Source organism: Hypomesus nipponensis, chromosome 19 (genome assembly GCF_054491055.1).
Source record: "Hypomesus nipponensis isolate SF chromosome 19, ASM5449105v1, whole genome shotgun sequence".
Classification (NCBI taxonomy): Eukaryota; Metazoa; Chordata; class Actinopteri; order Osmeriformes; family Osmeridae; genus Hypomesus; species Hypomesus nipponensis.
Window position 1 is genome coordinate 17,579,367 of NC_140379.1, and position 27,754 is coordinate 17,607,120.

The following is a 27,754-nucleotide window of genomic DNA, read 5'->3' on the forward strand; positions in this document are numbered from 1 at the left end:
CAACAAGACCAGACTAGCTCTAGGTAACCGGTGGAGAGCACACCAAACTAGGACACACAAACTGATAACCAGGACAAGCAAGGCATACTCTATACGATAGCCCTGAAGAGATATCATGGTACCAGGTGTTCCATTTTCTGACATGACTACTGGTAGTAAAAAGCTGCTGGATGGAATTTGACCCAAGCAAAATGAAGCGAGGGAAATGAGAATTTAGTTCGCTTGATCACTTAAAGAGATGAGATAGAAGATTTAAACAGGTCTTTCTACAATGCACGTGAGAGCGCTAGAAGTTTGAAAAGTCATTGACTTGGATATCTTAACAGAACCACATCCTACAATCTTAATCACAAAATGTCTCTCGTAGAATTTGAAAAAGATACTTTGTGGAGTCATGAATGGAGAGTGTACAAATAGCGGGAGGTTTATTTGCATCTCATTCAGACAGAAGAAATTACCCGTGTGTAAATGAACGTTCAAAATTGAAAACAGGAATTAAAAGGTAAACCTGATGGATTAAAAGAGCGCTCAGACGCTTCTTTGTAGTATGCTGGTTTACAGAGGGGGTTGGGCGTATGGTACCACAGCAAGTGCATGGTGAGTCTACGTGTGCTGACGTGGAGGGGGGGGGAATAGTGCCAACTGCAAAGCCGATCAAAGTGAAACCAATCAAGAAGAAGAGAGGGTTAGTACATGGATATGTTTTCAGATTATTCTTTTTTCCCCAGGTGACGTCAATATAGTCATTGCCATCAATGTTGTCGACATCATGGTGTTCATACCATCTTTTTTTTTTTTTTCTGTGAGCGCGCTTGTTTGTGTGTGGTGTGTGGGCGTGCGTCTTAAGAGGTTCTGCTGTTTCCCATGCAACCCCAGGGCAGCAGTCTGCAGTGGTGTGTGATGTCACAGGGGGGGGTCAGTTGAGGGGAGGGGGGGGGGGGAAGAGAGGACGCTCGGGGGAGAATCGTTCCCATAGTTCCCTTGGCGGGGGTCTTTAAGGGCGACGCGGCAGCGCCCCTCACTGCCAGGACTGAGGGGGGAAGTTGTTGACCTCGGCCAGGTCCTGGACAGCAGAGCCTCTGTGGGTGTACGTCAGCTTCACCCTCATTCGCAGTTGTTGCTGGAAGATGGCCAAGGACAGACATGTTAATCCACGTGCTCGTCCTTATGAGACTAAACCAACATGGCGGTGGCTAACTGTGGTGTTTTGTAGTGGCGAGCGGTTACCTTCTGGGGGTTGAGGACTCTGATGACCTGTGTGACGCTGCCCTGGTTGAGAGCGGGGACCACGTTACTGCTCGGGGACAAGAGCTGCAGCTGGAATGTCTGACGGGGGGGGGGGGGAGAGAGAACACACAGTCAGGGGTTCTGCTCCGGGCTGCTCAGGCTTCACGGAGACTCCTTTCCCCATAATCACAGTTTTATGGGGCAAACCTTTCATTTTTTGGTCACGTCTTTGAGTCAAGGGAGAGCTTCTAGCATGCGGCAACTCCTCACCTTTGGTACTGCAGCCTGGAAAACAAACTCTGTCATGTCGGCCTCGGTGGTGTTGGAAGCGTGGATGGTGATGACTGCTATATTGGGGTTGGGGTTGGACCTCTCGAAGGTGAACTCGATCTTCAGCCCATTCTTGTTGTACGCCGTCATGGGGGGGATGCCTACACACACACACACACACACACACACACACACACACACACACACACACACAGCAAAAGGCCAAGTTCACCTCAAAAGGACAAACGGGCTGCACAAACACAGATGACACAGATCGACAACACTCCAATGTACGTGTAGCAGATGGATGCGGGCCGCCTGGAAGTGACGGCAGACAGAGGACAGGTCAAGGAGGAGGGGTCCGGAGCTCTCACCTGAGGCCAGATCATTGAACAGGGGCTGTGAGGACAGGCCATCCAGGAGGAAGGGGGGCTGGGAGACAGGCACAGAGGGGACGGGGGCAGGACCACCTAGGGAGGGGGCCACAACACAGGGGGCTCCAACAGGGTACAAGGAACCACACACGCGCGCACACACACACACAAAACAGTCCACACTGAAACTCATACAACCAAGTGTATGGCTAACAATGAGTGCAGATTAAACGGGACGCCACAGGGGGGGTGAACAGGGATCAACAGGTGGAGATTGTTTTGGTCTGGAAGACTCGAGGAGAGAGTATGTCTGGGTGGTGCAAACTAAGGGAGACCGAGTTCACCGGTGGAGACACGAGCTAGGGCTCATGTTCAAAAGTCTGACACAAACCTTTTAATGGACCCAGAGTGAGGTGCTTCCTCTCAATTGAGGGGAAGCACCTCAACAACATTCAGGGACCAGTCATATTCTTTCTTGCGTCAAACATTTTTCGCATTAATGAAAGGTTTCTATTCGGTTAACCAATGAATGGGAGCAGACACACTGGGCCAGGTGTGGCTGCGTGAGAGCCAGAGTCCTACCAGTGAGAGAGAGGTCCCCCAGCAGGTCCAGCAGCTCTCCCCCAGCGGAGGCAGGCTTGGTGGGCAGGCTGGTCTGGATCACAGGCACCACGTCATTACCCCCCAGGAGGTCCAGCAGGTCATTCGCCTGAGGGCATCATGGGAGGGGGGCAGGAAGATGACATCAGAACTCAAAGCTGTCACAAGGACCTCCACAGTGGCTCACATCAGATCTTGAACAAGACATACTGGAGATGGCCAGGACTTGTTGTCCAGTATCTGATTTGACGCAGTGACTTTGATCAAATCCTTCCAGATGTTTTATTAGAAATGGACGACTCCACATTACTCTGGCGGAATAGTACATGGCATATTGTTATTGAATAGAAGGCCTGGCACACCTTGTAATATTCCTACCAGCAGGGATCCTTGTTTGAGCAGTGGGAGAAGGCATTAGCAATCTTTTGGGACTTTCACCATCTACATTAAGACCGTCTCACACTCCTTAGTGCTGAATGTGATGAGGCCCTAACCTGATTGGCTGGTTGAATGACAGGGGGCGGGTGTTTCGTGTCAAGAACTGAGGGCTCTGTTTCGCCATTGGTCTGGACAATCTCTGTGGGGCCATTGGAGGCAGTCTTCTCCATGATGGGCATTCGCTCCAGTAAGGCAGGCCTGCAGAGAACCAAGACCAGAGAGGGGGAGCGGAGAGTGAGAACGTGAACAAAACAAGCACAGCTACCCATCTACCTAGGCAAGGTAACATTTGAACAATCTGATTTTAGGAGGGTGGGAACCAGACAAATCTGTCAGCTTGTGTTTTTATTTTCTCTGGCCCCGCCTCCCAATTCAGGCAAATTTCCTTCTGCAACCAGAACCTGGCAAATCACAACCATGCATCTGATATGGGATACCTATAATACAGTGGCTGTGCAGAGGAGCGCCATAGTGAGTAAACAGCCATTGGGTTCCACCCATGTAATTCCATCCCATCGAGTCCAGAGGCGTGTTGCACTGCGCCCATTGATAAAAGGGGTGTAACACTACATGTTTTCGTATTGAACCGTTTCGGTACAGGACGTTCGGTTTGGTACCGGGCTGTGCGCGGGTGAGTTCCCTGAACGGAAGTTGCGTGCGTTTTATTTTCCGCAGAGTTTTACGACTCTCCCCTGGCGCTAAACTCTTCTGCTTGGGAACACTTCGGCTTCCTGGTCAAATATTGCAACGGAGAAAAACAAGTGGATAAAAGCTATAACAACTGCCATCAGAGTTTTTATAGCAGCGGATCTAAGACCGTAGTCAGTTCTGAAATATTTTTATTTAACGTATTACCAGGCAGCACTTTGCAATAGTATTCTATTTGTAATTTAATGTTCATATTTTTCTGTATCGTTAGACCCCTAGTTGATAATGACCGTTGGATATCAAAAGTGTGGAGAAGCCAGGCTAGGATGTCAGAGGGGTGCCTAAGCATGCGGAGAAGAGCTCACCTCATGTGGTCGTACTTCTTGAAAAGGGCGTTGTACTCTACAGCTCTCTGCTGCAGCTCCACATCAATGCTGCTGCCGTATATTGACACCACCTTCTTGATTCGGCTGCAGAAAAGGAAAAAACGGTTTTGAGTTTGTTTTGAATTCATGGCCAAGGCAGTAATGATGGTCAAACATCCCACAGGATCATATCTTTGATCAAGACCATCTTACTTGACACTAGTGAATCGGGTGGACAGCTTCATGATAGCAGTGAGGGAGTAACCCCGGGTTACAGGGGTAGACATGTTGGACACTAGAAGACCTTCCAGGACATCGAGGACCTCATCCTCAGTCACCTACAGTCACCACAGCACAGGGATGAAACATCTCGCACAGATCCTTTTGGAGAGTGAGTGTGTGTGTGTGTTCCAGAAAAGAACTGCTTTACCTGGATGGGCTCCTCCTCCTCACACTGGCCAGACACCAGGAGGTCTCCGTACTCGCCTATGCACCAGGACGACACCTGCACCAGAGGTTGCTGTGGGAGACAAAACACACGCCAGGTTCACCAAGCTCTCTAGTCTCCACCAAGCTCTCTAGTCTCCACCAAGCTCTCTAGTCTCCACCAAGCTCTCTAGTCTCCACCAAGCTCTCTAGTCTCCACCAAGCTCTCAAGTCTCCACCAAGCTCTCAAGTCTCCACCAAGCTCTCAAGTCTCCACCAAGCTCTCTAGTCTCCACCAAGCTCTCAAGTCTCCAACAAGCTCTCTAGTCTCCACCAAGCTCTCTAGTCTCCACCAAGCTCTCTAGTCTCCACCAAGCTCTCTAGTCTCCACCAAGCTCTCTAGTCTCCTCCAAGTATGAGGTCTCCTCCAAGCTCTCTAGTCTCCTCCAAGCTCTCTAGTCTCCTCCAAGCTCTCTAGTCTCCTCCAAGCTCTCTAGTCTCCTCCAAGTTCTCTAGTCTCCTCCAAGCTCTCTAGTCTCCTCCAAGCTCTCTAGTCTCCTCCAAGCTCTCTAGTCTCCTCCAAGCTCTCTAGTCTCCTCCAAGCTCTCTAGTCTCCTCCAAGCTCTCTAGTCTCCTCCAAGCTCTCTAGTCTCCTCCAAGCTCTCTAGTCTCCTCCAAGCTCTCTAGTCTCCTCCAAGCTCTCTAGTCTCCTCCAAGCTCTCTAGTCTCCTCCAAGCTCTCTAGTCTCCTCCAAGTATGAGGTCTCCTCCAAGTATGAGGTCTCCTCCAAGTATGAGGTCTCCTCCAAGCTCTCTAGTCTCCACCAAACCTCCTCCACCTCAGGAGCAGCATGGGCCACGTCTCACCTGGGAGATGTCATCCAGCAGGGCTTTGTAGAGTCTCTGCACGGTGTAGGCGTGCATCTCCACGCTGTTGGTGATGAGCTGGATCAGGTTGGGGACCGAGTCGTCCCTCACGTAGCTCCCCGCCTGCAGGAGAGAACCACAGGCAGCCAAACGGGTTAGCCAAGTCAACACTTCCAACGACCCTCCACGTGCGAGTCGGTGGGTGCAGAGTGCTGGCTGTCGTCAGCATTGAAGACAACATCATTGGGTGTGCAGACGATGGATCACTCGAGGTCTCATCTTCCAACAGCTGGGCATCGAACACGTCCTCAAAGATGGTTAAACGTAGCGAGGGGCAGGGAAGGCTCGTGTTCCATGTGCTGAAGGGGTACGTACCGTTGTCAAAACTCTCATTATTGTGTCGATGTGCCATCTCTTTGAGGGCGCATACCTGGGAGGCAGAGCGGGAACTTAGTCAGCTGCCATCCACTTTTAACGGACATTGTTTAACAAGCACAACAATAGGGGGAACTAAGGCAAGCACGAGACAGGCATCACGTGGTGATGATGGATGACTCATTTTATTAACACACACTGCTAATAAGTCAGCCATTTCAGGGCCCTTGAGGCGAAGCAAAGGCTAAACATTTCAGGAGTTTTAATGTCACAGCAACCGCAGTAACCCAAAACCCACCCTGAGGCCACCTGACAACAGTGCACCACCCCTCCCCCCACCCCCCCACCACCGGGCCTTACTTCTCTGCAGCGAGGAAGACTCCAGACGCACAGTCTGCTTTAAAGTCTGGATCACAGGAGTCCAGGAAGTACAGCAGCTCCTTCATCATGCCTCGGATATTGTTGCCGTTCACCAGGGCGAAACTCAGCTCCATCGCACGCCTGCAGAAAACGCAGGAAGACGGTGAGAAACGACCACGTCGCGGCTCCTCTTCCGCCATCGGCTCTGCGCGGCAGCACGCCCGGCACACTTTCCTTTACACCGTGAGAACTCCTTCGGCTTCTCCACCCATCTGAGACTGACCTCTTGATGGACACGTCCAGGTCTTTCAAACAGTCCACGATGGTGCTCCGATGCCTCTGAACTGCATTGTGGTCCGTTTGTACGGTCTTCAGCAAGGATGTCAAAGCCACGTATCTGAGGGGGGCCACACAGGAACAAACGCTTTAGTGCCGTCCTGGTATTGAGGGTGTCCTGGGGACCCCGGGCCAGACTAATGCACGGTCCCATTGCTGAGGGGGGACCTCACCTGATGTTTTTGTCATTGTTGAGGAGGAAGCGTCCCAGAATGTTGATGGCCAACACCTGCCAAGCAGAAGGTTAGCTGTACATGTCCACTGATCCTTTCCGGTGTGAACACATGAACAGTAAGGAAACACTGACTAAATGAACAACTCACCCTGAGTCCACTTTCTGATTTGATGTCCATGATGGTCAGTACTGTCTCATAAAGGATTGCATTGCCTACATTTTTACTCGTTTCTGTGTTGGTTGCAACCTGAAAGAGTGAAGGCGATGCATAAGTCCCCTGCTCAGACACTGGCTGGGGAAGACAAAGGCTCAAAGGGTGTTGACCGTCACTTCTTACCTGTGCAAGAATGTCATTCATCGCTTCACTCGAGTCATCGTCACTCCTGCCAAGGATTCGCAATAGTCTCAATATCCGCACCTGGAACGATAGTCAATAGTGGCCGGGTGAGATTCAGCCGGTATACATGAAGTAACCGATGAAGGGTTAAAACCTTTTTATTTTTTTTAATAAACGGCCTCACCTGCAGAAAGGGGTCACTGATACCAGACACGTCATGCTCGGGCGAGTATCCCGACATGATCAGGTTCTTCAGGATTCTCACCAGCTGTGGAACCAACTAGAAAACACAGGAGACAGCTGGCGTCAGCAAAGCCATTCAGACTCCTCTACTTCCAAGGAGCGTGCTTCAGAAATACCGGAAAGGTTATTTGTACATCTATGTAATGAAGACGTGATTCTATACACATTGGGTTAGGGAAGCTTGTTTTATGAGCTAATCAAGAAGGATCCCACCTCCAGAACCATCAAGTATCCTACTTGTCTTGCTTTTAAGAATTACAGATAACAATTCCAAGCAACATTCTATTTTATAAAGAGTAATAGTGATATTCATTAAATACATTTACAAACACTTAAGGTGATCATTTGAAAACAGACCCGCCACCTCGTTTTCAACATTGTGATCAAATGAGTTACATATTAGTATTATGACACTAGGACAATTGTGAGAAATGTATCTACGAAACGAATTTAAAAACTCGATTTGTGATACAAAAAACGGACGTTATGGCCACTGTGAAATGGAAATAAAACAAATTAAATAATAACCAAACAAAAAGTCAATACTGAACACATATTTGATTACATCTACTGTGACCATGTGAAGTGATTACTAGTGACAGCATGCACCAGCTATGAAACCAGAATGTCCTCTTACCTTCTCATTCTAACACAATGCAGGAATTGTAACAAAGACAAATGACAGAAAAAATATGAGGTAGATGTTAGGGGAGGAAACCGGAAGAGATTCACTTTCAGAGAGCTCAAAATGATGTTTGGATCGTGATCATGAGGGGTGGCAGGGCGGGCACAAAGCTGTTACGACTAGGAGGGGAGGGGGGAGGTACAGCTGAGATACAGGCAAGAGGAACGGAGGGGACACAACTGGAGGTCAACTTTAAATGCAGAGCAAACCTTACATGAAAAATGTAATTCAAGGCTTTTTTTTTTCTTTTTTTTTTTTTTTAAGTCAAGCATGTTTTGAAGTCCATCCTAATAGCCATACTGAAAGGAAAATGCATACACCGAGAGGAAATGAAATGTGGAGCAGGCTAAAGACGAATGCTCAATTAACTCCCAGAGGACTGGCTGACAAGACTGCCTAGAAGACAGATTGCTGGTCAGGAGGGTGACATCCTGAGGGGTGGTCCGTACCTTTCGGAAGTGCGACAGCATGTCAGGGCTTCTTTCACACATCTCAGTGAGGAGGACCACTGATGTGTGGAGAACACCTGGAGGGGGAGGAGCACAAGCCCAGTCACTAAAAAGGAACATTCAATGTCTCATAACTTGGACAAACAAATGGCAATTAAAAGCATAGTATGGCAAGACAGGCTTCCAGAAGGGTCTCACAGGAGAGGCATCACTTTTTTTCCCCTCTCCTCTCCATGTTGTGAAACGTCCCCTATTGCCAGTGACACCTTCACCGGCTGTGACGGACAGAGTCATTAATTCTACTCTCTCCGGCGAAGGACACCGAGGACAGGAGCCTAACTTTTTGCCGGCACCCTTCAGGACAGGAAACGGTGTGTGAAGGAGCAGCAAGATGCAGCCACATTCCCCTGGCTGTTGTCTCACCGTGGTTCTTCTCGCTCAGCAGGTTTTTTGTGGCCGGGAGGAACATCTCCATCAGCTCGGGGACCTTCCTGATGACGTGGACCGCGCACAGTGCCGCCTGTGAAGAACAGTCAAAAGTCCATCAGCTACCAACAAAATATTTTGGTGCGTGTCTTTCAAAGTAAGTGATACGTGTCAGCTACGAAACCAAAGCTTTTTGTGTGTGTCTTTAAGGTACGTGACAGATGCACATGGATAAGGCTTGCCCGGCCAAACCTTTTTCCTCAGGTAGGAGTTGGATGTTTTGAGCAGCTTCTCCACCTCCCCTGCCAGGTCGCGACACATCTCAGAGGAGCCCATGCAGCCCAGCGTGCACAGGGCCAGGCCCTGGACGTACTGTGTGCTGTGGTTCAGGTCACTGTGGACGAGAGAGGACAGGATGAACAGGTGACAGCCGTGAATACGGATGGAGAAAACCTGGCAGGGGAGGGAAGAGATGAGGAAGGGGAGTAGGGATGTCACGAGAACCCATACTACCGACACCTTCCGGTTCTAAAATGAGAAAACACCGGCCATGCCCATTTTTGGAGGCACCGTAGGCAACGATGCCAGTGTTAGCAACAATGCCAGTGTAAGCAGCATCGGTGCTGCGCTTCTTCCGTAACTGATGCGAGTTCTGATTCATATTAGCAACATCCAAAGAATGAATGTTTTCAGTTTTTTTAATTTGTCATACTGCAATACACGTTACATGATGTTTGGGATGGTGGGAACGTTTGTTACAATAGCTTATTTTATGTCCGTAGGTTCTGCTGTAGTTTTAACGTTAGCCTTTACCTCGGTTAAAAGGGGAGAGAGAGAGAGCATCTTGCATGTTTCATGTCAAAACTAGCTAAATTCACTGAATATTCTAGTTTAATTTAGTTACATATATATATTTAATTGGTTTGTAAAAACACGATTACCCCCCAAAACTTTTTTTACGATGCCAAAACAACGCCATGTAAAAGACGATTTGCGAGTGACAGAGCAAAAAAAAATTGCCACGATTAGCCTAATAGTGATTAATCTAGATTAATTTCGAAATATGAGATCAATTTAGAGACCATGTTGACATGCATGTTTTCCTCTCTAAAAACCTTGAACCAGCCAAAAAAAGGTGTGTAATGCTGTTTACAAAAATATGAAACGTTCATCTTGTTAGCTGAATGGATATAGCAGTGCAACCAATGTTTTGTTTTGCACTGTTGTTGCACAGTACTGTTTGAAAAGGTGTCTGGAACGTGTCTGGGGACACTAGTTAATGCACTATGAGCATTAATTGCACTTTATTATGTTGTTCTATGCTATATTGCACATGTTATGTCTTGTTATGACATTTTCATATTTTCAAGTATTTTATTAAATAAGTTAATGTTTCATGTACATGGAATCTTAGACAAACCTTTATTTTATTTTTTTACACCTTGGTATGGAAATCGAGAATCGTGTTATTTTAATGGTATTGGCACCGACTACTGAATTTTTGGTATCATGCCACCCTGAAAGGGAAGGGTTCAGGAGTCAGGAAAGAGACAGAGAGAATGTGGACGGGAGTCACAGAAGAGAGAGCCTGAACAGCTGGGCAGGCAGGTTCGGGGCTGAGCCCATATCAGACGGCACGTGCTGGGGAGCCCCACTCATGATGACTAACACGTTTGGCAGAGAACAGAGTGCTGGTGTTGAGCGCCATCACCTCTTTAAGCACCACACCACTTATCTTTACTCACACGTTACAAGCCGGCAGCTGCTCCTGACAACCCAGCAAGTGGCTTCCCGAGCGCTTGAGAAAATACAGCTTGATGGAGGAACATCCTCTTATATCAGGGAAAGTTGGAATCGACCGCAGGAGATTCCGGGCAGAAGGCGAGAGAGTTCTAAAACACACAGAATGGGGGCAGCAAAGCGAGCCCTTACTTTTTGATGCAGTTCGTCATGAGTAGATGGACATCCTGCCTCTCGTCCAACAGCAACATGGCTCCCAAGTACCCTATCCTCTTGTCGGTGAACTTCTGGGACGCAATCAATTTCAGGCACTCCAGCTGGAAGACAAGACTCATCAGATCACATAACTGCAACACCCCCCCCCCCCCGCCCCTCTCTCCGCTGAGACGGAACACTCATGGCACTCGATCACTGCCGGTCTGAGGAAACCGACAAACAGCTCGGGAGAAGACTAAGAATTTCGCCCAGCGAAGCCTACCTGCCCAAAGTGCGCCGGGTAGCCCAGCATGTGCATGTAGAGCAGCTTGGCCACGTTTCGACAGCGGTAGGTGTTGTCCTCCTCTCTGAAGGACGAGCGGATGGCAGCACACTCCTTCTGGATCATCTCGCGCTCCTCTGCCTGGGTCCGGGCCGTCCGGATGGTCCGGATCAGCTCCCGCAGTCTGATCGGGGCTGGCATCCTCTGGAGAGCGGAGGGAGGACGTTTGTTGGCTCAGGTGGATTTGGACGCGGCAACTGAGCTCTAAGCGTGCAGCACTGTTTGAACAGGGCCCTCTAACACACCGCAAAGTCTTATTTGGAATGTAGATGACATGAAGTTAGATGTAAAGATATGAAGCCAAGAATAAACACAATGACAGCAGAAGGAATCATCCACTCTGACAGTGGCTGATGTTTAGTAGCTTATGAAGAGACGACAAAAGAAAATATTGAAATGAAGTATAAAAAGGCACTCTGGAGAACCGGGCACTGGGTGAAGTTGAAAATCGGCAGGTGCTGCCCAGGACCCGCAGTTCGACTGAAGTTATTTGGATGAATGGTTGGCAACAACAACAACAAAAACCTTTTGCATCCATGTTGAGTAGCACTAAGATATCATGCAGTGGGTCTTCTGAGAAATAAATACACATGCGTTCACCACCAATGGGCACTGCAGTAGTTAACACAGAGAGAACATGCCTGGGCATAGTCAACTGTCTGAAGCAGCACTGAATTAAACAATGCATAAGAGCATAAGTGTATGTATATAATATTGTATATACTTTGAATTTGACTATTTTGTGTTTGACAAAACATTTTAACTGCATATCAAAGGGTCCACATTATGGGGAGAAATGTGACTGGTGAAAGGAGAATGACAGGTGAAATTCCATTCCCTTGCTCTGGAGCTCCTAAGAAAGGCACTAAGGTTTCAAACTGAGCAGTGGAGCACAATTAAATATTGAGAAGGTGCACATGCATGGAGGTGAGATTAAATTCGCTTGTAAGATTTCCATGCATCCAGGCCAGAGCGCTAGCCCCATTTCAGTTGAAAGCAGCTCCATTCCTACACTCCAGAAAGCCACGGTTTGGACTCCACCCCCATGACCTTTGTGAGCTACCTGTGGAGACGCAAGGGCACGCACGTCAAAGTCACACGCTGGGGTTGAATTGGTGGCCTGAAAATCACAGGGAAGGTTCAAGCTTTTGCCACATTGCTTACACCTTTGGAATTCCTTTCAGATTTCCGTTAAGTATAAATCAGCAACTAGGGCAGGGTGGTTAATGCGTGGGGTGGTTAATGCGTGAGCACTAAAGCCCAAACATAAATCATCGAAAGGCCAAAAAGGGAACTAAACCTGTGACAATGGAAGCTTTGGGTTTGCCGTCTCAAAACAAAAGGACGTGAATGTGCAATAGCTAGGCCTCTACAAATGGCAAGTCAGAAGAAGAAGTGAGTCATTCAAGCAGAGGACATGACCATCCCAAAGGCAAAGCCCCAACATGGGCGTGTCCAACAAACAACACTTCCTGGTTCCAGGAACACCCTTCCCCATACGCATTTCAACATACACACAAGAGCATGTCAAGTCAGGATAACAGATTCAGGAAGTGGTGCCAAACTAGCCTCCTACTAAAAGCCACATTGAATCCCAGCTCATTCGTCCCTTATCTGTCAGAACACAATGCATTTGGTCAAAGACATGAGGGAACTAGGAGAGGGAGATCCTTAAGAGATCCCAGCCATAGGCAGGCTGGAGTGGCCTGAAGTGAAATGAAGACTGTCAGCAGGCTGGCATCAGCAGTACTATGTGGGGTGGGAGGTCGTGTTTATGGCGACTCAGGGCCTGGTGAGAGGCCCAAGTGTTCATTTCTCTCGGCCACAACAGGAGATCCATCACTGCTCACAATGCCAAGAACTGAGAAGAAAGTTCTTATTGCTGGGTCCCCCGAGCAGAGAGAATACGTGTTTACGGCTCCCCATCCCCAAGAAGCACGATTCTTTTATCTGTTGGCATGCAGCACATAATTAGGCTGCCACAGCAAGTGTGTCTCCAATAATTACTTGCTGAAGAAAGTCATTTTGGGCATATAGCTGCCTCAGAGGTAAGAGGGGAGCTGGTACAGACAGAATGCACTTGCTAAATAAACAGAGCCAAAACTCCCTGTCTTGTGTTGATGGATGATACACTTAGTGAAGGCTTAGCCAATACGGTACTAGACCTACTAATATAAGCCTTCAGTAAAGGCACCAAGTCAGAATGAAAAACAACGCCTGCTGTAACAAAACACACCTGCTGAGAAATAAACACTTCTGGCTCTGTTGCTGTGTGTAATAAAGCCATATCCTAAAACGGACATACACAACTAGAATTAAACACTGGCTTACCACAAGACATTACTAGACTATCCTTGCTCAAGCCTTTGTTTCTGAATTCCTATCCCTTTTAACAAACCTTAGCTTTGAATCACACCTCTTTCTAAGCCGAGAAATAGTCACGGGGGGGGGGGGGGGGTCTTGATCTTCATACAGGCCAACAGCTATCATTCAGAAATAGAAGTTGTAGCGAAATGTCAGGTCAAGTTAGTCTGGCTGTGGAGACGGTGTAGCAGGAAATAGGCAGAGGTCTCCAGAAGAGACCGTAGAGGGAGTCTGCAGAGTTGTACCGCTGATCATGTCAGAACTCCCTGGTATCAAAGTGGAATGGGAGGGAGGTCCAGGTAGTCCACATTCCAGAGAACCCAAGAGTCAGCAGAGCCTCTACTGGCCTATTCAAATGTACTGAGTGCCAATCACTAGTAATGTGCCATCAATCAGACAAGAGGGGCCACTCTCTGGACTACCTTCATCTCTCTGTTAGTACACCAAAAGCTGAGAATTAGAAGTAGCCTAGATAAGTATAACATTAGTTGGCATTAAGATACCACAGTGGAAATTCATGACACACAGCCCGTCATAAAGCACACAGCCTGCTGTGTGTAGCTAATGAGTCAAATTTAACAACGTTGTAATGTTCAAGCTTACATCCCACTACAGATTTCCATCCAACTACCTTCATGTACATTTTGACAGATTAATTAAGAGGGATTAAAGTACGGGATAAATTGCTGTTCTTTTAAGTGTGCTCAGCTCACATAAGTATAGGGTACATCTAACCAGTCAGTGAGAGCCTAACAAACTGACTGCTCTGCATACCATGTTGTAACACAGCACACATTCTTTGATTAATTAAAACATGAGACTTCTGAGATTTGAGTTCCTTAACTAACCCTGTAGGCGCAGCAATACTGTGTGGTGTCTAGGGTAAACTAATGAACAGAGCGAGAGTTGAGAACCAAAAATGGATTAGAAAGACCATAGGTGGGTAGAAGTTTGAGCTGGCCAAACGGTTGGCTAGCAACAGCCAAGGGAGCTCTCCCCAAGGTCAGCTTTCATCAGCTTTTCATTCGTCTTGTAGACTTCTCCAGAAAGACAAAAAGACCACTGTTCAACTGTGTGGCTGGATTTTGGCACTCCAGAAACATGAACAGGCAATACTTGGTCATTTGGTAAAGAATAATTTAAACATTGCAGTTGAAGATTTGACATGTTAAATTAACAATTTATGTATGACTACATACTGATATAAATGCCACTTTAGCCTGGCAACATAGCTCACTGGCTGTGGTCTTCGTGCTAAATCAATTTTAGACAGTCCTTTTTCACATCCTATGAAATGGCATTTAGACATTTATTCCAAGAAGGATCACCATGTCCGTATTTGTAATGACTCCAGTTGAAGTGTTCGGGATGACGTATCTCACTAAACACTTCTCCATATGTAAAGCATGGCTGGAAGTACAACTTAGGGAAAAAGAATCGGGAAGCAGAGATGAAGACTGAAGGACTGGTGGACAAACTAACAGCATCAACAGCTAGTAACCACAGTAGGGACTCCACCAGACAAAGCTCCAATACCAGCTGTGGGAGACTTCCAGAGCACACCACCCACACACCCACACCCACACCCACACCCACACCCACACCCACACACACACACACACACACACACACACACACACACACACACACACACACACACACACACACACACCCACACCCCCCCCCCCTCGGGAGAAACACATGCTTTCTGCACCTAGTAAACACTGTCAACAACACGCACATGGCAACAGATACAACTAGAGCAACTAAACTCTGCAGAAAAGTTCATTACAAAAAAGATGCAGAGTTACTATTGGAGGGGGACCTGTACTTTCTGAACAATGTTTCTGCCTATTGCTTCCTTGTGTCTCATTTTGCAGTCAATGCCCAGCCAAGCCATCAGTGAGATGCCTTTAAATTGGAAAAGTGTTATAGCTGGCTACCATTTTCCATCCAATAAATAAACAATACCAATAGGGCTCAAATTATTAGTTCAAGAGGCACTTGAAGGACTTTCGTCTTTTGATTTACAATACACATCATGAAATATGTGGTTTCTTTCTAACACAAGAGAAATTATCATACATCATTAACACAAATTGTTTTGTGTTAACCACTGTGTGGTCTAAAGTCCTGAACAAGAAACACTGAAGCAATTTCCTTAAGAATTAATAAAGTAAATTGAAGTGTGAGATTATGACCTCTTCTAATGGATTGATGGGAAGCAAAGGATTGACTGAAATGCGTTGTCAGCACCCTAAATGCAAATACAACCACATGCAAACAAATACCAGCACAGAATCCAGAGCCTTTGACACAAACAGCCGTTGACAGCCCATTGCTATTACTGATCTAAATGGAAAGTAGGCTTCTGAAATCTAAGAACAAATATCAGGGTGTATTCAATTATCATGATATATAGATCCCAGGCCAGGACACACAAGCATGAATGTAGTTAAACTACTAGAATTTTGTTGGCATTTACAAACATCCGATCAAAGTTGTGCATCGGGCCACTTGGACCAAAAGGCGTGTGGATCAAGAGAAAGACCAATTTCCTGATCGCAGGCCATTCAACTTAGCCACCCACCAATGATGGGAGTACATTTGACTACACTTTGTAGCCTGTGGCAATGTGAAGGTGGTAACCTTGACGTTTTTATTGGAAAAGCCAAGCTAATCCTGTTCTGAGTCAGGCCATTTTTTTAAAGACAATTTCAGCCTCCTTATTTCTCACACCCATGAGCCTACTCCGTTTTCTCTAATGTTAGCAAGTGGTTGCTCCTGTTAGCTAACATTGACTAACTTGCTACGCACTCGGTAACACAGAGGCCTTTTTCTTTTAGCACTAGCAGGATTAGCTACTTCGCTTGCTATGTCCGTTTCTTGATATCATGCAACTCATGATCACCAAATGACCAAATTATGAGATGACAAGCAACGAATGGCTGTGTATCTCATTAAATCAAATAAACACAGATAATAGATAGCTATCATGTTGCTTAAAACGGTGAAGATCAAAAGCATACCAGAGACCAACCTACCCCGTGTTAGCTAGCTAACACGAGCTACTTGCTACCAGACGCTAACCCCCGGTGCACTGACAGACTTGAGACTAGCCAACGCGAGCCTAGCTTGCCAGCCCCACTTCCTATGCAGAGTCTACAGGCACACCTGTCAACGCGATTACAGACATAGAAAATATGCTTCTGAGCGTGTTAGCAGAATTGACTGCTCTGTTTAGCTGACATGAAAATAGAAAGTTGTACTCACTAGCCGTAATGATACCAGAAAATGACTGGAATCTTCTCTATTTGCGACGGAGGGAGGAACAGACCAGACATTCAAAATGGTGGCTACCCTAGCCTCAGCACTTCTACCGCAGGCGGAGGGTTACACTGAAATAACCAAAACTTCAAGGTTTGTGGACAGTAGGTATGTTCGATTTGACTATCACAAAGGATGTGTTTTCCCACAGAGCTTGCTCAACCCGGTGAACTGCATTGGTGAAGTCGAATGGTTATTTTACCCTTAACTGGCCATTCCTTAAAACAGAAAATCACTATGGGTCTTCGGAATGTCCGTCCAATAACGGACACTTGATCCCATAATAGACATCCGGATACAAAGGAATCACTAGTGGCCGAGTGCTACAGCGGCCATTCATTATACCAAAACGAATGTCTTCAGTGACGACGCTCCAAACCCTGCTTGCGAATTATATTCAACCATTTCTCGGGAACTCTCACTCCACCTTCACTGCCTCCGAACAGACCTACAACGGCTATGCGATATTTTAGCGGACAGCATGGGTGAATATGCTACTGTATTTTTTACATGCAACAATGAGAATAGTCATTCTTGCTACTTTAGCTGTAGTAGTAGCTAGTTGTGTAGCACCATATCTGGCTAGACCTATGCATTGACATGCTATAGCCGTCGTTCCGCCCTACTGCTGGCTGAGATATCCAACAATAATTCAATTTTTTCACTTGCCATTTTGTGATGTGAGGTTGACATTGTTTCTTGGATGTAATATATGCGTCATATTATTGCTCTCTGATGGCTTATGCTATTGCCACAGATTTTGGTGAATGAATAGATTTGCTGAAATATTTTTGTCTCTTGCCAGCACTGCGGATGAATAATAATTTGCCTATCAACGTCGTGCTGCGGTCCGCACACCTCACCTCGTGGCAGTCAGTGATGACGTCAGCAAGTAATGTTATGACATTGTTGTGAGGTTTGTGGGCTCCATCTAGTGTATTGAATCGATATTGATAAGCAGATTTTAAAATAGGTCTTATGTTAATTCTGTACAGTAAACCAGATTTTCAAGTAATGATGTCCGAAGTGATCATTATTGGTATGTAATCATTTATGTACATGTTTTAAACATTTATTTTATCTACTAGGTGTATTTTTACTTATAAATAGTTTCTCATTTATAAATGAGAAACTATATATTTTCTAAAGCATTTATGAAATTCTGACATCGTAGTAACTGATAGTCTGTATCGGAGAGGAGACACCAATAATGTGCTTTGGAGTACTTACGGGTGTTCATAGGCCTACTTCTGCACACAATTATTTGTTAATTGGCTTTTTGCCTGTAGGCCGAATTAACAAAACCAACAGAAACATTGCCCCAAGCCACATCATATGTGATAATATGTAATAGGCTATCATATTAGCCTATTGAAGTTCATACCTATTTAAACTCATCCATAATCCCAATATTGAAGTTAACTTATAATAAAATGCGGCAGTCTTATGATAATCAGTCCTCAGTAGTTTGTAAAAATGACTATCCGACATCGTTGCCGTTTAACAGTCGCGTTTTGTGTTGTAATGTGTCTTACATATAAAGCCTCACAAGTATCAGAGAGAGGTCTGTTTTATTGTACATCCCACAATGCGTTGCGGTGTGCCTTTTGTGAGCATAGAGATCAGCTGAGCCCGTGCATCGCTGCAGTGCATTGGCAAAGCGACAGCAACGCAGGATCGGGTCTGCTCGGCGTATAACATCTCAGCCCGGGATTGATAGTAGCTTAACGTTGTCTCTTACAATTGCATTTATTTAATAATTAACTGGAGAATGTTACTGCTACAATGCGGAGAAAAATGTGATCACTTTTTCAGCCATTTGGCATGGACTTAGTATTTTTTTTCTTTCAATGCATGCCTTCATTTCTTATAGCCTGTCCCTGACACTCAACGTTTTTTTATTTCTGCATTAGGTAGATCGTTTTGAATACTGCATTATTTTTTATTTTTATCATCTATGATTTTAGCAATACAATTCTTTAGGGAGAGAGTGCATTTATACAAGACGTCTGGATTGGTCAGGGAAAGCTTTACATTTGTCGGGGATAGGAGGAGATTCGAGTTTTTTCCAACCGGGAGTGGGGAATAATATGTCCAGGCGAAAACAGACCAACCCCTTCAAAGTTAATTGTATGTATCTCAGGTATTGTATTGTTTTCACATGTTACGCTCTGTGTTCTGAAAGAACGCGCTAAATTGTTGAGGGTCGCTTCTACCTGATTCGGTCAACAAATAGCTCAGCTATACCGTAAAACACTGTTGACATTTTCATCCCACTCGTAATGGGAGCGTTAAAGCGTAAGCGCTCACATATGGAAGATAACCATTCCATGACTGTTCTATGAACATTCCGACTATTTGGTCTCATTCTTTCCAATTAGAATTGGAAACGAGTTGCCATGCTTTTGTGCTGGCAAGGTTGTTCCTAAAGAAGAAGAAAAAGCATGATAACGCGCTTAGTCTCTGCTTGACTACCAAGGAATTCATTGAGGTGGCATAACCTCGTGTTTACTAGCATGCTGGGCTGAGGCAATTGTGGTTTTAACAAAAATCTTTGTTCGAAGCTGTATGAAAACTTGCCATGGCATGTTGGTCCCTGTTGTCAACGCTTTTTAGTGGATCTGACCTGATAGCCTATCTTACATTGCCTCTGCGTAACGGCATGTTTGCTTCTCTTTCAGGATCTGATCCTCCGAAATAAATGATTCTCAGATTGTAGACCTTCACCTGTCTGATGAGGTGCATTTGATCATTTAGGTTGGTCTGTGTTAGTTTGAAATGCCGTAATTGGTCATCAGCACCAGCAGAGCCTGGTGCAAATGGCAATATTAGATGGACCTTTCCAATTTCAGTAAAATAATAACAAAAACAAAAATAAGTCTGAAAGTCTATAAGAAGATGAAAGGGTTTTGTTGTTGGTGTTACTATAATAAGAACACTGGCATTCAGAAGCATCTTGTCAAATTGTGTACCCTGAAGGCTAAACGGTGTTGTGAAGTTTGTAAGCATGCAACTGGGCCACCTTGTACCATGATTGGGAGTGGTCTTGTTATTTAGGCCAGGTAGAGCTCTTCCTTGTGTCCGACTAGTCCTGGAGTCAAGTAGCAGATAGACTACGTATTTGTAATCGAATGGATCCGTTTGTCTATCAAACCTCCCTACAGCTGCTGGAATCAATCTTCTTTGCCCATGGTCTTGTTTCCCATTGTAAGCTGGTGTCTCTCCATAGTTACAAAACGGCTGCTTCACAGACCTTAGGACACAGATATAAATCCACCCAAGTGGATTTTTACGAAATAATCCAGGATATGCATCCTTTTAGGCTTCTCGTCTAAATATAGTTTGTTTAAAGACAGCGTTGATATACATCTCGCTCTCACTCAGTAATCCCTATTGGTTAATAAGATCAGATGCTGTTCTGTAACAGGAAAAGCAATGTGGTTGGATTCTCAGCAGGGCCCACAATCAAACATAACGTACACTATTCAGACTCAGACATTTTATTGATAACTTATACACTTAGCCTATACACTTAGCTTATACACTTAGCCTATACACTTAGCTTATACACTTAGCTTATACACTTAGCCTATACACTTAGCCTATACACTTAGCCTATACACTTAGCCTATACACTTAGCCTATACACTATCATAAAAGACAGAGGCTTTCCCATTTAGTGCGACTGCTGAAGTAACCAGTGTAGTGAGATTGGCAAAAAAAATATTTTCTTCCATAGAGCTGGTGCAAGGACGTAGACAGACAAACAGACAAAGACGGACAGGAAGACAGGCAGGCAGACAGACAAAGGCAGGCAGGCAGATGACAGACAGGCAGGCAGGCAATCAGACTGCAGCCAGACAGACAGGCCGCCAGACAAGACTGACAGGCTAGCCAACTCAAGACAAGGCAGGAATACATTAGGACTTTTTCGTCTTTCTCTACTCTCTTTCCTACTGATCTCAACACACTTTTTTTTTAACAGACTTAGATATTAGGACTGGTTTTTTAGGTTGCTACTTAGACCACACAGACCGACCAGACGACCTGCACAGGAAAACTAATCAGATAGTCTAAGCTAATTAGGGTTGAGGGTTGGAGGGAGGGGGGCTTGAAAAAGCATAGCAGACCAAGCCTTTAGAGATTTTGTGATGATAAACATACTACAATTTCCATATTATGCTTGTAGGTTGCAAAGGGCAAATCTAGCCTTTTTAGAAAGAAGTTGTAAGTTGAATCAATTTGCTGGCTAATGCTGTGATAAGTCAGAGCGACCAGTAAGCGCATTTTCCATGGACTTGTCTCTGAGTAGAGTTGGGTTCATTTCAGACAGTTCACTGGAAAGGAGGACTCCTGGGGGGGGGGGGGGGGGATTAGACTTTTCTAAAGTTTCCTTAAATACCAGGCCGTCAATTAGGCAAAATGAGACATGATCTGGGATTATCTGATGTCTGTTTCACCATTCCCATGCTCCTGAACACCACAGTGCCTGTGCATGCAGAGATGGAAGGCAGGGGCCCCAGTACTTCCTGGAGATTCAGACAGTTGTATGCGTCTGTCTGTCTGTCTGTCTGTCTGTGTGTTTTGGAGCGTGGGGTGGTTGAGAAAAACGGGAGAGAGCTTAAATTCAACAGGACCCCCATTGCTTGGTGTTTGAGTAGAGTTTTGGCATTCCCTCTTTTGTCTGTTTTGTTTTGTCTCCCCCCACCACCACCACCCCCCCCCTCTCCCCCCTTCTCCTCTCTCCCTCACCCTCCACTGTGTCTGTTGGCTGATGAGTTTGTCTCTTTGTCTGGATTCAGTCAGACACTGCGTCACCTCCTGCCTACAGACACACAGACTCAGAGATAACATCAGAGTGGCAGAGACGAAGGCAGGGGGGTGGGAGGGACGAGGGGGGGGGGGGGGGGCGAGTGAGGAGAGAGACAGATGTACAGACAGAGCCTAGCAGTGGGGGATGGGTAGCTCTCACACATCAATCATTGGCTGTGTGCCGTGGAGCCAGCCTGTTGTAGCAGTTCATAGTTCAACACTCAGAAGCACTCTACCAATACTAATGAGTGCATGGATTACTATGGGAAATGGGACCAAACTGTGTTCACATACCAACTCTTCCACAATCAGTTAACGGCGGACTGACACAGGCAGCCTCGGGAGGAATCCTGCGCGTGTGAAACGCCACCCTGCGATGGCACCTCCCCCCTCCCACACAGACCTAGCACCTCAGTGTTTGTGTTCCACCTCCAGGATTCTATCTCACCCAGGCTGCAATTAGCTCAGCAAGCCTCAGGTAACTACAGCCCGGGTTTCTCCGCTCCGTTCTGGTGAACGGAGCTGCGGCAAAGGAGGGTGGCCGTTAGTTGTTATCGGTAACATCCCGTCGGCGCTCGGCCCGAGCTGAGGCGGTTTCAAACGGGGACAGGAGAGGAGCTCGGGTGGGGGCGTTCAATCCTCCCCTTCTGAACCCCGGCCGGCGTATCTCCCCACACTCAGCCGGCGAGCCTGCGGAAAGGGCCTCGTCCAGAGACGCTTCCGGAACGCAGAGAGAGAGAGAGAGCGTCGGAACGCGAGGGGTTAACAGACACATATGGGCTGCCTGGGTACGAAGCACGAGCCTCCCCCACAGAGCTGCTGGTGTAGATATAGAAACAGAGAGGGAGCTGCGTCGGAGCAGGCAGGACAGAGGGTGAGCCAGGCTGTGCTGTGTGTGGGTGGTACTGTGAGAGAGAGAGAGAGAGAGGGGGGGGGGGGGAGGACAACTAGCAGGCAGGAGGAGGCTAGTGGAAAAGAGTGCAGGCTGCCTTCCCCTGGGACTGCAGCATGCCTGTGTGTGTGTGTGTGCGCGCGTGCGTGCATGGATATATGTGTATGAGCAAAAAAAAAAGTGGGGGTTGGGATGTGTGTGTGTGTGGTGAGTGTATGCATATGTGTCAGTGCACTCTTCTGCCGCCCGCCTATGTATTCCTGCAGCTTTGTTTGTGCTTGTTTGGGAATGGAAAAGCATCTTTGTCAGGGAAGCTTCAGAGTATAGGTAAACAGGGTCTCTAGCGTGTAAGAATGACTTTGTGTCTTTTGGCGATCTTTTTCAGCGTCGACATTTTTTTTACTCGCACACCATGGAAGTGGGTGTTGCATTCTATCATATTCATAAAGGATTTCTCATGATCAGTTTGAAATAAATCAAAGGCATCCACTGTAGTATTTAGATGGCCGATCACAGAAAGGGAGTGGCAAATTCCTTGAGTAAAGCCTGTACACTGAGGAGGCCTGGTGCCATATGGGTGGGACTGGTTAGTGGTAGCTGCCGGTCTGACTCTCCATTTGTCTCCCATGTGTCCCCAGGGCCGTTCCATACAGCAGGCATCACGGGCCCTCTGCACACGATTAACATGGAGGGCAGGGATGACTTCACCGAGGACAGCGAATGCCATAGCAACAACTCCCAAGAGCAGGACAGCATATCAGGTACGTGAGGGCTGTTGGCCGTACAGGAGCTGCATGCAGCAGGATCGCTCGAGTAGGCTTGTGCAGAAGAACGCTCGATCTTCCGAGTCGCTTCTTGCGTCTTCTCCCCACGTTGCGTAGAGCGGGTGGTCCGAGGGCAGCAGCCTCAGATCTTGTCCTCAGTCTTTTCCTCGGTGATGAGGAGATGATGAATCACTGGGGAAGGAGACACTCTTGAGATCTCAGCCACCACAACCTGGTCGTCGTCCGTTGTCCGCCTGTGTCAATAGTTTTGTGTTTGCTCCCGTAGAAGACAGCGACAGCGACCTTGACAACCCCGGCGACGACTCTTCCTCCAACACCTCGGCCGACGACCACATGACCTCCAAGAGAGCACAGTGCCGCCTCCAGGGCGGAGGGGTCAAAGAGGTCAGCTGGGCTTCTCCCGGGCGACGTTTGTCTGTTCCTCCACAGCTTTCGAAAGAGAGACCCGGTCTCGGTTTGCATGCTGTGAATCCCACCCCAGGACCACGCCGCCCGTCGTGCCACAGGAGCAGTCCGTGATTCGTGGAGGCCTGTGGGGGTTCTCTCTCTCACCACCCTCCACCCACCTGACTCACACACGCTGACACACACACGCACGTGCCCCAGCACATCCAGCATTCTCCTGCCATTAGGACCAAGCAGATAGCTCAAGGAGAAGTAGGAGCTTGACAGCTTGACTATGAATCAGGACAGTCCCATGTCTAGTGTGCCTGATATCCAGCGGGTTATCAAGGGCGGGCTGCAGGTTTGAACATCGTCTGCCGTGTGTGGTCTTGACCCATGTCCCTGACCGTCTCGTGTCCTATGCCTCCTAGGAGAACGAGGATGGGGCCGACCTGGGCAGCAACTTTGTGTGTCCTCTCTGCACCCTGGACTTCAGCTGCCCAGAGCAGCTCATTGCACACGTCTACCAGGTTAGTGCAGCCACGACCAATACAGCGCCGACTACATGCAGCACAGCCCATCACTAAGCTGGCACTGCCCAGTCTATCCTTGCACAACTGTGCCAAACCCTAATGTGGCTAGTCCAGCTTAGTTAACCAAGCCTGCTTAGCCCCTGCGTTTGGGTCAGGGGTCTAATGAGCCGACAGTAGGTAATCGTCTCTAAACCCCGGTCGGAACTCTCATCACCTCCCAATTGGACAGGGCGGCTATATCGGAGTCTAAAATGATCCAGTAATCGACTTACTCTGTCCGAATTGATGTTTGACCCTGTTTGTGAACTGATTTCATGACTAGGAATAGAATTTCACATGGACCAACAATGAGATTCTGTGGCTCTGAAGTTCATGTGTAATGCATTGTTTTGATGTTGTACCTCAATATAAATACGTTATTTTCTGTCTTCCACCCATTTCCTCTCTCTCGGTCGCTCTATCTCTCTTTCAATGTCTCTCTGTGTCTCTCTGTGTCTCTCTGTGTCTCTCTCTCTCTCTCTCTCTCTCTCTCTGTGTCTCTCTCTCTCTCTGTGTCTCTCTGTCTCCCTCTGTGTCTCTCTGTATCTCTCTCTGTATCTCTGTCTCTCTCTGTCTGTCTCTCTCTCTGTCTATCTCTCTGTATCTCTGTCTCTCTCTCTCTGTCTCTCTCTCTCTGTCTGTCTCTCTCTCTCTGTCTGTCTCTCTGTAGCACACCTCCATGCTGGGTGGCAGTAAGAGCTATGTGTGCCCGGTGTGTGGGCGCGCTCTGAGCTCCCCCGGCTCCCTGGGGCGCCACCTCCTCATCCACTCCGAGGACCGCCACTCCAACTGTGCTGTCTGTGGAACCCGCTTCACCGACACCAACAACTTCAACAGGTCCGTGGTTGCACAGCAACTCCCTCAGACCTGCAGAAGGGCACCACAGAGCTCTAGAAGGCAGTAACACCGCCTTCCCCCAAATCAACCCATCTATCCATTTTTAGGATTCAGGCCAAATTTGTATATTTACAAGTTTGTTTATTTCAGTTTATTGCATCCCAGGACTGTTTGGATTAGTTTTGATGATCCTAACCTCTTTCCTCTGTACTTGTCCTCAGCGGGAAGCTGAGAGAGATCCTCAACACAGGCAGCATGGAGTGCAACAGTGGAGACGAGACCTGCTCCATGTCCCAGTCCCTCTCCAGCAGCCCCATGGGAAACCCCGGACATTCTGGCCACCCAGGACCAGGTCACCCGGGTCATGCTGGCCCGGGCCACCCCAGCCACCCGGGCCACCACAACAACCCCGGCCTAGGCCACCAGAGTCACCCCGGCCATCATGGAGCTGGCCATCCCAGCCACCCAGGCTCAGCCCACCCTTGCCCAGGACCAGGCCCAGGCCAAGGCCCGGGACACACCCTCCCCTCCCTGCCAGACAGCCTCCTCCCCTCACTGCCTCCCCTCCCCGACGCCCTCTGCCCTTCGGCCGCGGGGCTGCCCCCCCTCTCAGACATCCTGAACCCCATGCCCGTGTACCCGGCGGGGGTACTGCTGGTGTGTAACAGCTGTGTGGCCTACCAGCAGCTGGTGGAGGCCCAGTCGCCCTCCATGAGGAAGTGGGCGATGCGCCGGAAGAACGAGCCCGTGGAGGCGCGCATGCAGCGGCTGGAGCGCGAGCGCACGGCCAAGAAGACCAAGCGGGCGTGCGAGTCGGCCGAGGAGCGCGAGATCCGGAGGCTGCGCGACCGCGAGGCCAAAAGGATGCAGAGGCTGCAGGAGACGGAGGAGCAAAGGGCTCGGAGGCTGCAGAGGGACAGGGAGGCCATGAGGCAGAAGAGGGCCAACGAGACGCCGGAGAAGAGGCAGGCCAGGCTGATCCGCGAGAGGGAGGCCAAGAGGCTCAAACGGAGGCTGGAGAAGATCGACCCGTCTCTGAGGACGCAGATCGAGCACGACCCCACGGCCATGGCTGCTCTGACTGCAGACATGAGCCTCTTTCAGTTCCCCTGCCCCATGCCCGTGCCCTCACTGGACAACGGCCTGTTCATGAAGATGCCCTAACAGGGTCTGGCCACCAGGGGGTGATACTCTACTGGAACTCTTGCCGTCATGAGAACTTTTCCATTCTGCCTTCGGGTGGGTTGGTCACAGAGCGAACCATTGCTTGCTGGTTTACCTTCCAGCCTCTTTTGTCGATTAACTTGATAACTCTTTGGTCAACTGTTACAAAAACACAATTAATTTATTACAGAGGACGTTAAGAACTAGCCTGGCTCCGCCCTCCTACGTACTTCCGCTCAATTTTCATTTTCCTTCAGTAAGTCAGTCTGGGTTTGCGGTATATTCGCCGGTTTTCTCCGGACAATTTTTACCTGTCCAATCAGCGAACAGAGGGAGTGGATGGAGCGATGACGTTGTGCGCTAGTTTGAGTTGTAGTTCAGTAATGGCGGTGGAGAAAGATGCGAGCGAAGCTGATCGGTCCGCTGTGGCAACGCTGACGAATATCCAGAAGTTAAAGCCGGAGCAAGAACAATCTTTGCTGAGTTTTGTTGGTGGCCATGATGTCGTGGCCCTCCTCCCAACGGGGTTCGGAAAAAGTTTGATATTCCAGCTCGCTCCGTTAGTGGCGAAGGAGTTGGCTAAGGCGAACGCTAGCGATTGGTTATGGCAGATCCAGATTAGCTCTGGGCAGATCCAATAGTTTTAAACTTCAACAGAGTACCTGCCTTCAAGGAAGTTAACACTTGTCAATGGGCAGTGCCCAGACTCTGTACAAATGAAATGTACAAGAGTCTGGTAGGACCAGGCTAGTTAAGAACAGGGTAGGGAACGTTTCATATAGTACTGTTCAATATAAAGCATGTTGTAAAGAGATTTCTGTGTTCTTTTCTGAGGGCGGCTTGCGGACCATAACACAGCCCATTCTGATAGGAACAGCCACTTCCGTCGAGGAAGAAACCTTTTGCACATGGACTGTCAGTGAAAGGAGTGAGGGTCACATAGCTGCAGCCTCCTCCCTCTCCTCTGGTCCTCTCTGCCAGCCCAGCGGCTGGGGTTTACCGGTAGCTACAGCTCCCCCCCCCCCCCCCCCCCCCCCCCCCCCCCCCCTCTCGCGCTGCCAATGTTGGTCCCTGGCCAGCTAGCTCATATCCACCCAACCAACTACCTCATTCAGGGCTGTGGCCGAGCCCTCTCTGTCCTGTGGCCTAAGTTCTGACTACAAGCTTCCAAAGCTCCTCACGGACTGTTCCGGAGTCTACAGAGGATGTGGGTTCATTCCCCTGGTTGTGTGTGTGTGCGCACACCAGGATCATTCACAACTCACTATTTGATAGGATACAACATTCATAAAGAACTGCATGGCGACCCAGGGAGAAATTGTATCCTCTTTGATTGATCATGTTTATCTGTGTGTAACAAGTAGGAGTGTAACAAGATATCATGGTACGATACATCGCAGTGCAAAAATTTAACTGTATCGTAGAGTCATGGCGATATCATTATAGATGCTGTATCCTATTGATTAAGCCCTATGTTGAACAATGCTCTTTTTCCATTCCATAACACCCTGTTGAACTCAATGTACACTGCCTTTTACTAAAGGTCTCTTTGCCAATATGTAATTATTATTCTATTTCTTTTTCTCAAACCTCAACATTCTGTAAGCTTTGCCAAGTTGGTAACAATGTCCTACATTTTACCCAACAACTTCTGTTGCGTTTGGCTGATGCAATCCCAATCTGCTGCTGTTACTGTACTGTATGTTACGTTAGTTACCTCTCTAAGACGTTTTGTGGAT

At 47.8% G+C, this 27,754-nt stretch overlaps 2 protein-coding genes across 5 annotated transcripts; one reads left to right on the forward strand and one right to left on the reverse strand.

Annotated features, from left to right (window-relative positions):
- Positions 1-801: 801 nt before the first annotated feature.
- Positions 802-16,635, reverse strand: ap1g1 (adaptor related protein complex 1 subunit gamma 1). Of its 2 annotated transcripts, XM_084681908.1 has the most exons (23): positions 16,516-16,635; positions 10,819-11,022; positions 10,533-10,657; positions 8,853-8,994; positions 8,598-8,694; positions 8,175-8,251; positions 6,982-7,077; positions 6,798-6,878; positions 6,609-6,707; positions 6,459-6,514; positions 6,233-6,346; positions 5,950-6,090; positions 5,590-5,644; positions 5,215-5,337; positions 4,353-4,442; positions 4,136-4,260; positions 3,923-4,027; positions 2,966-3,107; positions 2,454-2,580; positions 1,872-1,967; positions 1,498-1,658; positions 1,228-1,326; positions 802-1,120 (listed from the first exon to the last, which is right to left on the reverse strand). In XM_084681908.1, the coding sequence occupies exons 2-23, from the start codon at positions 11,017-11,019 to the stop codon at positions 1,019-1,021; spliced, it is 2,454 nt and encodes an 817-aa protein (XP_084538034.1). In that variant the 5' UTR covers positions 11,020-11,022; positions 16,516-16,635; the 3' UTR covers positions 802-1,018. The 2 variants fall into 2 exon arrangements, with proteins under 2 accessions (XP_084538034.1, XP_084538033.1); XM_084681907.1 differs by lacking the exon at positions 1,872-1,967 and having other exon boundaries at positions 892-1,120; positions 16,516-16,634.
- A 190-nt stretch (positions 16,636-16,825) lies between these two features.
- znf821 (zinc finger protein 821) lies at positions 16,826-27,006 on the forward strand. 3 transcript variants are annotated; one of them, XM_084682444.1, is made up of 7 exons: positions 16,826-17,054; positions 17,375-17,485; positions 22,912-23,034; positions 23,324-23,442; positions 23,874-23,972; positions 24,685-24,851; positions 25,073-27,006. In XM_084682444.1, the coding sequence occupies exons 3-7, from the start codon at positions 22,959-22,961 to the stop codon at positions 26,013-26,015; spliced, it is 1,404 nt and encodes a 467-aa protein (XP_084538570.1). In that variant the 5' UTR covers positions 16,826-17,054; positions 17,375-17,485; positions 22,912-22,958; the 3' UTR covers positions 26,016-27,006. The 3 variants fall into 3 exon arrangements, with proteins under 3 accessions (XP_084538570.1, XP_084538569.1, XP_084538567.1); XM_084682443.1 differs by having other exon boundaries at positions 17,375-17,461; XM_084682441.1 differs by lacking the exons at positions 16,826-17,054; positions 17,375-17,485 and having other exon boundaries at positions 22,727-23,034.
- Positions 27,007-27,754: the final 748 nt, after the last annotated feature.